This window comes from Lissotriton vulgaris, chromosome 9 (genome assembly GCF_964263255.1).
Source record: "Lissotriton vulgaris chromosome 9, aLisVul1.2, whole genome shotgun sequence".
NCBI classification, from domain to species: Eukaryota; Metazoa; Chordata; class Amphibia; order Caudata; family Salamandridae; genus Lissotriton; species Lissotriton vulgaris.
The window spans coordinates 986,701,010-986,716,142 of NC_141697.1; the positions used below are offsets into that span (position 1 = coordinate 986,701,010).

The 15,133-nt window shown below is 44.0% G+C and overlaps 1 protein-coding gene across 1 annotated transcript in view; it reads left to right on the forward strand.

The window, feature by feature from the left end:
* The window catches only part of LOC147692680 (F-box only protein 27-like), a 294,364-nt gene that overhangs the window by 154,577 nt on the left and 124,654 nt on the right, over window positions 1-15,133 (forward strand). The window contains exon 6 of the mRNA XM_086938860.1: window positions 470-581. Coding sequence (XP_086794986.1) covers window positions 470-581 — 112 coding nt within the window. The remainder of the gene's footprint in view (window positions 1-469; window positions 582-15,133) is intronic.

Sequence of the window (15,133 nt, forward strand, 5' to 3'; positions counted from 1 at the left end):
ATGAGGGTTTTTTCCACCTTAAGGGCGTGTCTTTGAATCGCTCCACTTGGATATGTGTAGGCGCTATGCTCTTTTGTCCCTTTTTTTGAGCTATTATTCTAATGCTTCAATCTGGGAGGGTTGCTTGCCGTAAAAGTACAAACACTTTGTTTTCTTAAGTGACCTATGCCCGTAAAAAGACATTGCACTTGATGTGGGTTCTGGTATTGGTACATTGGTTTCAAATTGGGCATTTGTAGATCTTGTTGTTTTCCGTGCATAACATTAAGAAATGGGAATTGCGGGACAACCCTGCCCAGTTATTGAGGACTCTGTCTAGATGCAACTAGTATACATCAGTATTAGCTTCAAGGTGTTTATATGTAATGTGCATTGACAGTGTTGCATATGTAAACTCTCAAAAGTCACGAAAGCTTCTACATTATGAATATTCTTGCTCTCTACAGCTGATTCCGTTTGTGTTTTACAGAAGGAATGCGCTATTGGGATGCTAGTAATGGTGGGTGCGACTGGAACGTGGAGGATAACTTCATACACCTGAATGGTGCAGAAGCACAGACCTGTTTTGTTTCAACACATTTGTAAGTAAACAGTAAAACATCATACAGACAAGGGGACACAGAAGGACTCGTCATTGTTTCTGTTTGCCACCCTATTTTTAGGTCGAGCATTCAAGACCTCTTGTATATACTTTAGTATTTACTTATATATCTTCAGAACTGCTTATTAGCTTATTTAAAATTCTGGAAATAAAAAACAAACTTGAACTTCATCCTTCTTTCTTTTGGTCACCTGCTTGTTTTTTCTATTCACGCGCCAGGACACTCTGGTAGTATCTGAGCGCGCTATAAAACAGCTAAATAAATAAATAAATAAATAAATAAATATATGTATGTAGTTTGTGGGCTCTGGAGATCAGCTCTAGGACTTGTCTGCTTCCGCTTTTTTTTCTGTTCAACTGCCTCTATTTAACTGTTTTGATAGAAAACGATCAGCAGATGTCAGTAAAATACCAGAATTGCTTTCTGCTGAGGGACTTTCTTTTTAAAAATTTTCTGGCAACTGCCTCTGTATAACTTTCTTGATAGAAAACGACCGGCAGAAGTCAGTAAAACACCAGAATCAATTTAGCATTCCCTAGATTCTAGTCCATAGAAATTCTCTTCCATGAGCACCCGTAGACAATAATATTTTTTTCAAATCTTGTATTTTCAGTTATAGGACCACCGAAGACCATAATTTTATATTAAAAACAGAGCTTTGGGTGATACCATTTACAGCTGAAAGGCAACACTTCTCTCCATGTGTTCTCATACCTGGCGTATCATGCAGTTTGGTGCTTACTTTGTCTCCATGTTAAAGAAAAGTAGATGTTTCAGCAACCAGGCTAATGTGCTGCATAGCTAAATACATATAAGGTACCAAATGCGAGACCGATTGCATTGCAAATGCTTGTTCTAAATGATGGTACTCTAAAAAGAAAACATGAATCAAATTCTCTGCACCAAACCTAAGTAGCTATTGACAAATTACAACCACCACTGGCATACACCGTCACCCTGTCTGCAGATGCCTGACACCTGTTTTCTGTCCGTCTGCGGAGGCTAATTTCTAAATTAAAATGACTTTAAGCTTCAAGTCAAAAACGCCCACACAAATTGTCGTCTTTCCTCCTTAACTTGGGGCTAGATCTACAAAGTGACAGCAAATAGCTGTTTCCTATGTAGGAAAACCATTGCTCAAATTGGAAAAATCTTTCTGATTTGCACAGTGATATTAGTAAGCGATACCAAATTGCAATTAGGAGGGTGTGCTCCTTCCTGATTGTATTTTAGTTTGGTATTTGTAAATGATTTGTGACCTAAATTGTGTTTGTGAACCATTGACCAGTAATGAGTACCTCAGAGGAATTAGTAATTGATTTCAAAGGGCACCTTCCGTTTTGTAACCTGTGTCTGGCAACCTTGGTGTCATTCTTCTACCCCCCCCCCCCCCATATATTCTTAATTGTAACACTTATTTATATTTATTACATCCAGGTTTCTTTCAGGAACACTGGTTGCTTTTCAAAGAAAAGTTTCCTGTTTGAGAATGCAAACGCAGACATGGCACTCTGTTGTTTCTTGCAGGTTACCATCTCTGTGTTTGTAGCCACTCATAGGAAGGCGCACATAGCATCCTGCTCAATTATTACTCATTAGGCAGATTGTTCTGTGATCTCGTGTGGGAGAAGATTTTGCAACGTGACCAATAGGTACATATGTTGCATCTCAAATTCAGAGCCAAGTTGCACCGTTGATCACATTTTACAACCTGCCTCCTAGTACTTCTGGTCCTTAGCCATAAAGGAGGTGATCTGGTAAGGGTTTATCTCTTGGAGGTGAATAACCACAATGTAATCGAATGCAATTCTTCCAGTAAAGTGAACCAGTCATGAAGTGTGCTAATAAGCAGGAGTTAAGTTGCTTGATAATTCATATTTCAAAGTACTGTTTCCTTAAGAAAATTGAATTCTCAGATTTTCCTATGCTAAGTGTGAGAGGTAACCGTCACACCTGTAAACAAGCCTCACAAAAGGTTCTATAACTGCATCCCACATTTAAGCCTTGTGTACGTTGTCTGTAGCAGATACCCAATCTTCAAAGATGTTAAAGAAGTTATCTTATAACTCAAGTGATGCTAAGGTAGTCGAGAGACAACAGCATCTCAGGGGAATCCTACCTGACTGCAGATGGAGCTTTTGTAAAGGAATAAACTGCATTTGTTTATTTTATGTGTGGATGCGTAATACTTCACCATATTGGCGATGAGCGAAAATATAGACAAATATACACTTCAACACTATGTAAACCGGTATTGTGGTTTGGTTCATTTGTGTTTTTTCTTTAATTAAAGAATAGTGCCACCCATTAAACAGATATATATTGTCACTACAGAGCATCTTAATCTCTGTGTGCAGCAGGAGATTGTGGTGGCTCGTTATCATTGGACTCATTTATGTTTTAAAAATGTTTTTTAAATTTTATTCATAAGTGTTTTTCGTGCATCTTAGTGAATATTTCGAAAAACATTTTTTTTATGCATTGGGTCAAGGTGAAACTGTTTGCCTCATCACCTCTGTGGATTTTCTAATTCTCAACTTATTTATGTGCACACACTTTTCAAGTTGTTACTGACTGCAAGACTGTATCATCACGTGACTATTTCTGGTGCGGCACACAAACAGTGTGACTCAAGATAAGCTATTGGCACTTGCTTCAACACAATATATCCAAATGTAAATTACCCACAACAGCTGAGACTATGTGCAGCATCACATTTGACCAAATTCTTCTAAGATTCTCTACTCCACCAAGGATCTTCCTGCTCCTTTCAGGTGAACGCCAGGACACACCGTTTCTGTGCATTACCGACTGAAGGTTATTTGAGTGTAACTAGCATTAAGTAATTAAGATTTTTAAATTATGTACATTTCTGGCTCTTCTTTAACTCATTAAACCAACACAACAGAGTCATTTGTCTGTAATTGAAGCCTTACAGCATTCTGGGTTAAGCTGTTAGTTGGGTATAAATTAGTTCCTTTACTTATTTTGATTGCATACTGCAATAACAAAGTCATATTATCAGACATTGAGTTAAATGTAATTGCATTGAGAACAATTTTGGTATATGTAAAGGGCAAAAGAAAAATCCTATTGGCATTATACTCAGTATCACATAAATATATTTATCTGTTATTTTTTTGTGTTTGTGTGGCTTATCAAATTTTCTATACAGGTAGGGTCAAGCATCAGATTGGGTGCTGGCGAGTACATAAAGAATTAACAAATTAATATTCTAAACGTTAAACCATTTTTGCAACGGTCATGCAGAATATAAAACCTCCTCCATTTTTCCTAATGACTCCAGGGAAATCCAACATTAAATGCGGAAAAATGGAAACATGTATTAGCTAAATATGCATGGGTTTATTACATTCTTTGGGGCCACAAACTCAAGAAGTATTTGATCATGTGCCTGATCTACCTGATGAAGACACTAATTGTATAAATGGATATTCACTCTTTACCACAAGTGTTAACAGTAGTGGGGAGATTACATTTTGAAAAGAGAACGCAGATGAAGTGTAAGAAGGTAATTCTTACTTTATTGCTTGATATAATAAATCTATTGTAAGGAAATACATTATGAACACCTATACAGTAGTGTCATGTAGTTTCTAGGAATCCCCAGGACCTGCCCATTTTGGATGACCTAAACTGAGGGCTTGGTGTTCAAACCGCTTCCGGACACCCCCACTGGATATGTCAGCCGTTAGACCAGCTAGCTCTACAGTGCCACTAACACCCCCCTTTGTCTTACAGTGGTGTAGGTAGTTTCTGGCAACCACGTAACATGACAACCCTGATTCCTCCGGGATCGTGGAAAACAGTACTGTACTTTTTGCTTAGTCACTAATGCTTACTTATTCTCGGAAAATACACAGGATGGCGATTAGGACTTTTCAATAATATTTTCTGTGACAAACAGGAGAAAGAAGCATATGAATGAAATCGCAAGTACTAATATTGTAAACAGTAGATACTTTTCTACCATAGTGCTTAGAAGATGAACATATACAGTTCAGATAAGACAGTAGCACTTACATACTCCTATAATGCGCCCCATGTAGTTGCCTGAGTGTACCTAGCCTCGATATGTAGGTGTAGCATGTATATGAATGTGTGTGTGTGTGTATGTATATATATATATATATATATATATATATATATTCACTAAAAAAACCATAGGTTTCACATCAGTTATAGTTAGCTGGAAATTTTACTGTCATAAAACCATTGAAATTCCACGTTATAGTTAGTTGGACTCACTATAACTTGCGCGTGTAATGCACTGCTGATGACGTCACATATTACATCACTCATGACATGGTCAGTGACATCACTCATGACATCACTGATGACACCATCCAGTGAATGTGTGTCTTTCTGAAAAATAATTTTTTTTTATATATGTATTTGTAAAGGACGATGGAAGAATAAATGGTTAAATAAGTGTGTAAATGGATGTTTTTTTTTCAAAAGAATTGATTGGTTAACTGCCTTAAGTGTATTTTAGTGTATATATATATTAGCAAGTAACTTTTAAATATTGTAATATATGTTTCAGGGTTTCACTTTGTGTATAAGTGGCTGCATGGGTTGGTGACTGACTCACTGTTTGTATGTGTTTAGAAGACAGCATATGTGCAGGACTGTATGGGTGGATGAGTGTGTATATGTGTGTGTTAGTGAGTGAATGACTATCTCACTATTGTCTTTATCAGTAACAAGATATGTTTTTATCTAGTATATGTGAGTATTGATGTATATAAGTGAGTATATGAGAGAGTGAGAGATTGTAAGAGTTCCTGTTTAAATAACTATGTGTTTCTATAAGTGATTGTTTAAGAGAGTAAGTATGTGTAAGTTTCCTTAGAAGTAAGGTTGTAGTGTGTGTATACTTGTATATGCAAATAAATGGATGTTTATTAGTTTATTTGCATATGTGAGTATATGTGTGAGTAACTTTTTGATGACTGTCGGTGTGTAACAGGATGAATAGGTGTATCACTACATATGATGAGTGAGTATATGTATGAGTGACTATATGGAACTGTTGATGAATGTGTAAATGTATATATAAATGGTGGAATTATTGAATTGGTTGTTGTAACTGGTATGGGTATCTCCATTTTTTAAAATGTTTTAATTTATATTTTTCAATATGTTTTTCATGGGTTACATTACAGTGAAAGGAGGTCTGTCACTCTGTCACAAGGATGATATCATCAGTGATGTCATGAGTGATGTCACTGACCATGTCATGAGTGATGTAATATGTGACGTCATCAGCAGTGCATTACACGCGCAAGTTATAGTGAGTCCAACTAACTATAACGTGGAATTTCAATGGTTTTATGACAGTAAAATTTCCAGCTAACTATAACTGATGTGAAACCTATGTTTTTTTTAGTGAATTTAATAGGTTTTTTAAATGCTAATTCCTAACTATTACTGGTGTGAAACCTATGTTTTTTCAGTGAATTTCATAGGTTTTTTAAATGCTAATTCCTAACTATAACTGGTATTTAACCTATGTTTTTTTCAGTGAATTTTATAGGTTTTTTTTTATACTAATTCCTAACTTTAAATCTCACTTTATAAGTAAGACTGTTAGCGCTCTAGTTGTTTAGAACACTCTGATACATTCTGTCATTGGGCTACAGTTTGGCTACATCTGGCTGATATTTGGGATATATTTTTTGTTGTCTCTGGTGGCCATCTTTGGGCTACATTGGGCTGCATTGGGCTACATTTGGGCTACATTTTGGCTCTAACATATATTAAGCCCAATGTAGCACAATACATATTTTTCTAAAGTTAATTTTTTTAAAAACCACTTCAGAATAGGGCTACCTGTCCCTACAATTATCCCATTTTTTTTTTTTAAATTTTTTTTTGGAGCGCTCCCGGAGCGCGCCCCGAAAAGCGTACTTCTAAAAAGCGCCCCGGGGCGCGCTCCGGAGAGCGTCCCGTGAGCGCCAATATCGCAAACGAAAACATGATCGTGATGTATCGCGTAGCCGCGTCCGCGTGATACGCACGGCGTAAGCGCACCCGGAAGTACTCGAGCGAATACGATCGCGCAACGTAAACATCCGACGCGCTCACGCTACGCGACCCGGAGCGCGCCCATGGGCGTGCCCCGGGGCGCGTAGCGTAAGCGCGTCGGTCATGTGACCTGAAAATAACACTTTTCATTGGTTCATAACAGTTTTGGTTTCATAATGATGAAGCCCCTGGTCTTGTGACCTGAAAATAACACTTCTCATTGGTTCAGGACAGTTTTTTTTTCCAAATGATGAGACCCCACCTTTTTTCCTTATTCCGACTTTGTCCTTTGACTGAGGAAGACCTGTTTGTACATCTCTGTACCTTTTTGATCTTAATAATGGCTTCAGTAGCAGCAGCAGCTGGTGCATCTGCCCCACCACCACCACCACCACCACCACCACCAACAGGACCAGCTCATATTGGTGGTCAAGAAGAGGAGGAGGAGGAAGAGGAAGAGGAAGAGGAGGAGAGGAGGAAAAGATGGCTTCCTGAAGAAAATACCCCATACAAGCCCAAGCCACACATTGTATGGGAGTTTTTTTCAATCCCAGAGGGGAAGAAAAAAGTCAATGCGGCCAAGGTAACTTGCCTAATCTGCAATGAAGAACTTTCAAGGGGCAACCCAAACAAAAAATATTCATTTGGTAACTATACCATGATTCGTCATATGACCAGAAAGCACCCTAACAACTATTCTCGTGCAGAGCTCAGGGAACTGGCCAGTAACCTTCCCCATTCTTCAAGGACCACCTCCCAAAGAAACAAACCCTCTTCATCAGGACCAGAAACATCAGAGATGATGCCTTGTATTCTGCCAAGATTTGCTGATTTTAAAATAACTTGTACTGCATGTGGCAAGCTTATCGCCTATGGTGAACAGAGCGTAAAGCTAATCGTCCTTGCAGGTGACAACCACAAGTGCCCAAAAAAGAACTATTTTTTTGTTTTTTTGCTCCAGTTGAGCCAGTTTCAATTCCCTTTTTTTTGTTTCTCCCCCTAAAAAAATACAAAAAAAATATAAAACTGTTTTGAAAAGACAAAAAAAGTACAAAATGTTCAAAAAACACAAAACAACAAAAAGAAGGAAAAAAAAGTTCTTTTTAGAACTACCTCCAATTTCTAAAATATGGCTTTCTTTTTTAAAAACTCTGTCATTCTTTTTTCCTCATAGTGCGCTCCCCGGTACGCGCACCGGGGAGCGCACCGAGCGCTCCCCCCGCGCAAAACAAAAAAAAAAATATTTTAAATGCCCCGCTGGTCCCTTTTATTGCCCCCACATCAAACCTAGGGGGTCAGAGGGGGTCTATCCCTGACACCTTATGGTCATTTCCCCCTTTGTTTTAGCCACCACTTGTGTCTCGATTTTACCGAGACACAAGATGGCGGCCGCTCCGGACTGTTTCGAATGTTTACAGACACCCGAGAACCAATCAGCTTTCCGTGCGCACCTCACGTGACGCGCCCGGAGCGCTCCCCGGGGCGCGTACCGGGGCGCGGCTATAGATATATATATTTTTTTGAACCTAAATTACTCAAAATCTACAGGAGCACATATCTCGAGACATAGCAAAGGCACATCGGGCTACCAGTCCCTACAATTTTGCCAAATTTGGTGAAAATCCATTCAGCCGTTCGGGCTAAAAGTGAAATCGACCGCCCTATGGAAATTAACATGGAGAAAACGCGTTTTGGGACCCCCCTTTTATCTCGGCCCCCGCTTGACGAATCCCCCCGAAACTTTCAGGGAAGGACCGGGGCGCCGTGAGGCCATTTTCAGGCAGATTCGTCAACCGGTGCCAAAGTTATTCCAAATAGAATTTTGAGAATTAACATTGAAAAAAATCCTAACTATAACTACCTACTGGCGACCGCCAGTAGGTAATATATACATATATATATATATATATATATATATATATATATACACAAGTACCAGGTTCCCAAAGTGAAAGGACCACCAGGAAGATTCTTTCAGAAAACACCAGGTTTATTTCACAGCTTGCACGTGGCAGGTAACAGGTAAACCACTTCGGAAAATCATGCTGCCAGACGCGTTTCGGGATAAACCAACTCCCTTCTTCTGTGGCGCTGTGTGCTTAGCACGCGAACTGTCTGCTTTTAAATTGCCACGCCCCTGGGCGGGGACGCTGCCACTCCTGCGGCATCTTGGGCGCTGTAGTTTAATCCAAGTGGATTGCAAAGTTCGTGTGCTGTGGCACTAATTAAAATCCCAAGTGGGTTGAAGGGGTAGCCTGAGCCTGGTCACGCTGCTTTGTTGCCGTGAAACAATGTTCGCGTGAGCACATACTGGAATCGTGCTCACGCGTCTTCCATCCACACGTATCAAACACCGGGTGGTGCTGACATGGATCCAAGGGCTGGGGGGTCACTTTCGCGACCGGGACGGCCGCTACAATATACACAAGTACCAGGTTCCCAAAGTGAAAGGACCACCAGGAAGATTCTTTCAGAAAACACCAGGTTTATTTCACAGCTTGCACGTGGCAGGTAACAGGTAAACCACTTCGGAAAATCATGCTGCCAGACGCGTTTCGGGATAAACCAACTCCCTTCTTCTGTGGCGCTGTGTGCTTAGCACGCGAACTGTCTGCTTTTAAATTGCCACGCCCCTGGGCGGGGACGCTGCCACTCCTGCGGCATCTTGGGCGCTGTAGTTTAATCCAAGTGGATTGCAAAGTTCGTGTGCTGTGGCACTAATTAAAATCCCAAGTGGGATATATATATAATGTAGTGAACAAGGTGGAGTTGTCCATATATATAAATTTGTATATATATATCCAAAAATCCCCTAAGGAAGAACCTACCCCCTCACCTAATGGTAAAGAATGAAGGACCCCGTCTCTGCTCCGAGGTTGATACCCAGTGTGTCAGACTGCTGCATGTCGAAGATTCAGCATGAAGAACCCCCTGTCCGCTTGGAAGGATTTCTTCTCTAATTTGTAGAGGGGAATAAGGGTCTTGTATACTCAAATTAAGGACACGGAGGTGAGGATTATGCTTTTCTTCCTTCGCTATTTATTAAAGAAACAAAACACAGCAGCCTTAGAAAAGCTTCAAACAATGCTTATATGCAGAAAAAAACAAGAAGCATTCAAAATAGAATTTTTGTATGTCCAAGAAAAACTACAACTCCCGTGGGACCGCCATAATAATCCATAGTGAAGTCCTTTCATAGTGTCTATTCAGGGTAGATAGCCAGTCCCTCTTCCATCTTCCTCCTCTTTCTTCGCGCAGGTTACGCATTCTCCTCACTGGTCCTGTTTGGAACCGTCATTTTCTGGCAGAAAAAACGACAGCGTAAGCGTTGTACCACAACCCCACTGACATCAAGCAACAGAGGAACAGCGTCAAACCGACCTGATACATGTACAAGAACGAAAACCTATTACTTACTGCCATACGGGTGGGTTCTTAATCAGCGAACTCCTGGGTGGGATAATCCTCGCCTCTGTGTCCTTAATAGAATTGAAACTTTCCGTTACGTAAGCTAGGCAAATTTCGATTCTATGTCAGGACCGGAGGCTTCGGATTATGGTAGTTCAAAGCTTACTCATCACTAACTGAGCAAGATCCGCCACTGGTTTAAAGTAAAACCTCTTAAACGTGGAGTCTGAGGACCAATCTGCTGCTTGCATTAAATCCTCCAAACGAGCTCCCACCAAGAAAGCCTTAGAAGCCATGGCTTCCCTGGCAGAGTGGGCTCCAAAACGCTTAGTATCAATGCCTGCTTCCTGCATGACCCAACGCACCCACCTGGCAATGGTGGGGGAGGAGACTGCTCTGTGTGGTTTTCGCAAGGCAATCAGCAATTGTTGCTCGCCCGGAGGGCGAATATCCAAAGTCCTGTCTTTGTAAGCCTTCAAGCATTGAATGACACACAACTTGAGAATGTCCACAAAGGCCGGGTACGAGATAGTTCGTGACGCAGACTTTGTGCGGCGTCCCACCGTAAAAGTCACCCCTTCTGGGGTAAAAACTCGAGCCGAAACGTCCAAGGCACGCACATCCGACACTCGTCGGCAAGAAACTAAACACAGAAGCATAGCCAGCTTAGCTGAAAGCTCTTTCAGGGATAAATATGCATTAGACTGCCAGGACAAAAACAGGTTCAAGACAACATTGACGTCCCAAAGGACCGAATACCGGGGTTCCGGAGGCAACGAAAGACTAATACCTCGCAAGAGCATGCAAACAAAAGGATGTTCTCCTACCGGGGAACCCTTCACCGGATGGTGACCCGCTGAAATTGCGAAACGCATAGCATTAATTGTTCTATATGCTGGGCCTTTAGTTGCCAATACAGCTAGAAAATTCAAGATTGAAACGATTCCTGCGACCAAGGGATCCAGGTCCCTTCGAAAGACACCAACGCATCCACTTAATCCAAGCAGATTTGTAGCGCTTTGCCGTATTATCAGCCCAGGCTTTGGACAGCAGGCCCTCAGCTGATCTCGAAAGGCCCGGGAGCGAAGCCTCCATGCCATGAGGCGGAAAGAGCCCTGAACGATGAGAGGATGCGGCTCCCGATCCGGATTGAGCAGGAGGTGAGGAAACTGGGGGAGTAGGATTGGAAAATCCCAAGAAAGTTCCAGAAGAACCGGAAACCAGACTTGAGACCTTCAGATTGGTGTAATCAATACCATCTCCACCTCCTGACGGTGAACCTGGGTCGCCATCCGCACCACCATCGAGAAAGGGGGAAACGCAAAGGGCTTCTCTCGACTCCAATCCTGAAGAAAGGCGTCGTGGCCTCCACTAGAGGGTCCGGTCTCCAGCTGAAAAACCGTGGCAGTTGGTGGTCCAGTCGGGACGCAAACAAGTCCACTGAAAACGGACCCCATCGGTCGTTCAGCCATTGGAAAACCGGAATGTTTAACATCCACTGACTGGCATCCCTCAGGTGTCTGCATCCTGATTGGTATGACCCGGTAAGTATTCCTCCGTCACAGATATGTGATGTGTTAGGCAGTAGTCCCAGAACTCCTTCGCTGAATTCGCCAGAGCTCGAGAACGTGGGCCTCCCAGGGGGTTGACGTATCGGACCGCTGAGACATTGTCCATCTTTAAGAGGACGCAGGACGTCGCTGAATCCTTGGTCCAGCAGCGCACCGCGAACGACCCTGCCAGAAGCTCCAAACAGTTTATATGCAACTGCTGTTCTTCGGAGGACCAAGCGCCGCCGGTGAAGAAATCCCCGCAGCGGGCACCCCAACTCCACCTGCTGGCGTGGGACTCTATCACCAGATCCGGGACCGACCCGATGATCGCCCGACCATTCCATGCTTCCATGTGTGAAAGCCACCACGAAATTTCCTCCTTCACTTCCGCTGAGAGGGGCACCATTTGGTCGTAGGACATGCCTCTCCGAAGATGTTGGGCCTTGAGACGCTGGAGCTCTCTGTAATGCAACGGCCCCGGGAAAGTTGCTTGGATGGAGGACAACAGAAGTCCTACCACCCTGGCCACCTGCCGTAAAGAGGTCCGGTCCTTTGAAATCGTCTGTCGCAATGTATGCCTGATCTTGGCTATCTTCCTCGAGGGAAGAATGAGCGAAGCTTCGATGGAATCTATGACTAACCCCAGAAACTTAAGCTTCTGACACGGAACTAGGACCGACTTGGAGCCGTTGATGATGAAACCCAGCCTTTGGAGAAGCAAAACCGCCTGCTGGAGTTGAGCGGTCAAGATTACTGGGCACTGGGCCATCAGAAGGATGTCGTCCAAGTAGACGAACATCCGAATACCCTGCCCTCGCAGGTATTCCACTACCGGGTGCAACACCTTCGTGAAGCACCAAGGGGCCGAGGAAAGCTCGAATGGAAGGGCGGTGAACTCGAGCACTTTGTCTTTCCAGCAAAACTGAAGGAATCGACGGTGAGCAGGATGGATGGGAACCACCAAATAAGCGTCCTTGAGGTCTAGCCTCACCATCCAATCCGAGGGAGGAGTACATTCCGCAGGAGGTGAATCCCCTCCATTTTGAAATGCCGGTAGACCAACCAACCGTTGAACTCCTTGCGGTTGATCTCAGGACGTTTGCCCTCATCCGTCTTGCTGAGGAACCCAGAGGGATGGACCGTTGATTGACGGATGGCTCCCTTGCGAAATAACTCCGAGATCTCTCCGTCTATCAAGCGCGTCGGACTCGGAAAATACTATCGGCCGTGGGAAAAACGTCTGGACGGGCAGATCGTAAAACTCTATGTGAAAACCACGCACAGTTTGCAAACCCCAAGCGTCTGCAGTAAGCGACGCCCACTCCTCATAAAAGGTCGCTAGTCGACCTCCCATGAGAACCTGGTCCGTAGCAATGACACTCACCGTTGGAATTGTTGAGTCCAGGATTTTTGCGGTAACCCCGACCGCCGAAGCGCTGCCCTCTCGTGGGGTAAAAGTTATTGAAGTTGGCTGAGGTGTGGTATTGGCCTCTGCGGGAGCCTTGCCCTCTATTACTGGCATTCTGTCCTCCACGGCCGGTCGAGCGGCCCCTGCCACGACCGGCCCCTTGGGAGAAACGTTGTTGAAAAACAAAACACTTTTAATGCTGGACTGTGCCTTATCCAGCGATGTGAAGGTGGACACAAATTTTCACAGCTCTTTAATGAACGGCTCTCCAAAGAGGCCACCCTGGGCCACCGCCACCGCTCCCGCTTCCGAAAAAGCTAAATCTCTTAACATTGGATCCAGCTTAATGAGCAGTGACCTCCTACGCTCAGTCGACAGGGCGCAGTTGGCATTCCCTAAGAAAAATGTTACCCGCTGCGCCCAGTTCGACAAGACCTCCGGGGAAATAACAGTGCCTGTGGCCTTCGCCTCTTCCGCCATGTCGAGGATCTTCGTGACGGGCCCAACTGCGTCCAACAATTTATCTTGGCATGACCGCCAGGAGCGGTCAATGCCCTTGCGCAGGTCTTTCATAAATTTCGCCAGGAAGGTGTCCATTTTTGCGTCTAACTCAGGCGTCTGGGCCACCTTACCCTCTAGCGTGGGCCTCGGACACTCCCCTCTCAGACACCCCCTAGCCTCCTTTTCCAAGGGCTTATGCAGGCGACCTGCCCCTCCCTGCAGGGCTTCTTCGGGGCGGAAAGGCCCTCACCTGAGGGGCCCGGGACACCAGTAGGTACTCCCATATGGGCTTGCGCAAGCTTTGCGCATTCTACGATGCGCGCTGAAAGGCGGTCCTCCATGGGACCCACCACTTCAGTCATGCAGCGGTAGATAGAACTATCGACGGCCTGGTAAAACTCCTCATCTTGTAAATAGGAGTGTGACTCCTCTTCATAATAATCACCCTGCTCCATGGCTTGCTAGGAAGGAATGAGACCAAAAAATGCCCCTTAAGCCTTATCCACAACACAGTGTGTCAGGAATTATAAGTATGGGCAGACTACAAGGCTGCAATAAACTTTTGGGCCAAACAAACTGGCAAGTAGGGCTGCACCAACCCCCAACGCGCTGACCCTTCCACACAGGGACCGGGCCCGTCCACCCCCAATGCGCTTTCAAAACCGCATGAAAATCAATGTAGTGCAACTTTCGCCTACTGGCGTTATCCGCGGTCACCGACGCAATACAGACCCCGAGGGGCGTAGGAAAGATGATTGAGGCCAAAATACAGACCCGGTATACCGGGCGTAGCAGGGGTGGAGAGGGCAAAGCTCTGGTTCAGGCTGTCTCCTCAGCGCGGCTCCTCAGAGTGAGGAGAGCGCGCCGAGGAGCCAGCGAGGCGAGCGTGCGCCCCCTGGTGGGTGCTGTAATCACCGCAACCGGGAAAAGTCACGTAAGGAGCGAGAACGCTCCCGCGACCGATGGGCTCTGAAAAAGAAAGAGTACGATCATGTACAACAGAGCCCCACTCGCCCCCGTCCCTCAATAGACGGCAAACAACAACAATAATCCCAATAAATATGAGAACCAGAAAAAAGCTCTTAACTGGCTGCGTGAGCAGCGAAGAAAGAGGAGGAAGATGGAAGGACTGGCTATCTACCATGAATAGACACTATGAAAGGACTACACTATGGATTATTATGGCGGTCCCATGGGAGTTGTAGTTTTTTCTTGGACATACAAAAATTCTATTTTGAATGCTTTTTGTTTTTTTCTGCATATAAGCATTGTTTGAAGGTTTTCTAAGGCTGCTGTGTTTTTGTTTCTTTAATAAATAGCGAAGGAAGAAAAGCATGATCCGAAGCCTCCGGTCCTGACATAGAATTGTCACTCCAGGGTTTCTTCTAGAATCTGTATGTTTTGCAAACAATCATAAATGTTTTCCAAACAGATGTGATCATGCACAGTGGGCCTGTTGGCCAAGGATGGAAAAAGAGATGACCTTTAGACAGAATAATTATGCAGTGCCTGAGGACATGTTTAGGTACATCAGGTACAGGGATTGTGATAGAATACTAAGAGCCTGGTGTTGAAGAGACAGGAGCAAGCTACTAGGTAAAAGGTCACCT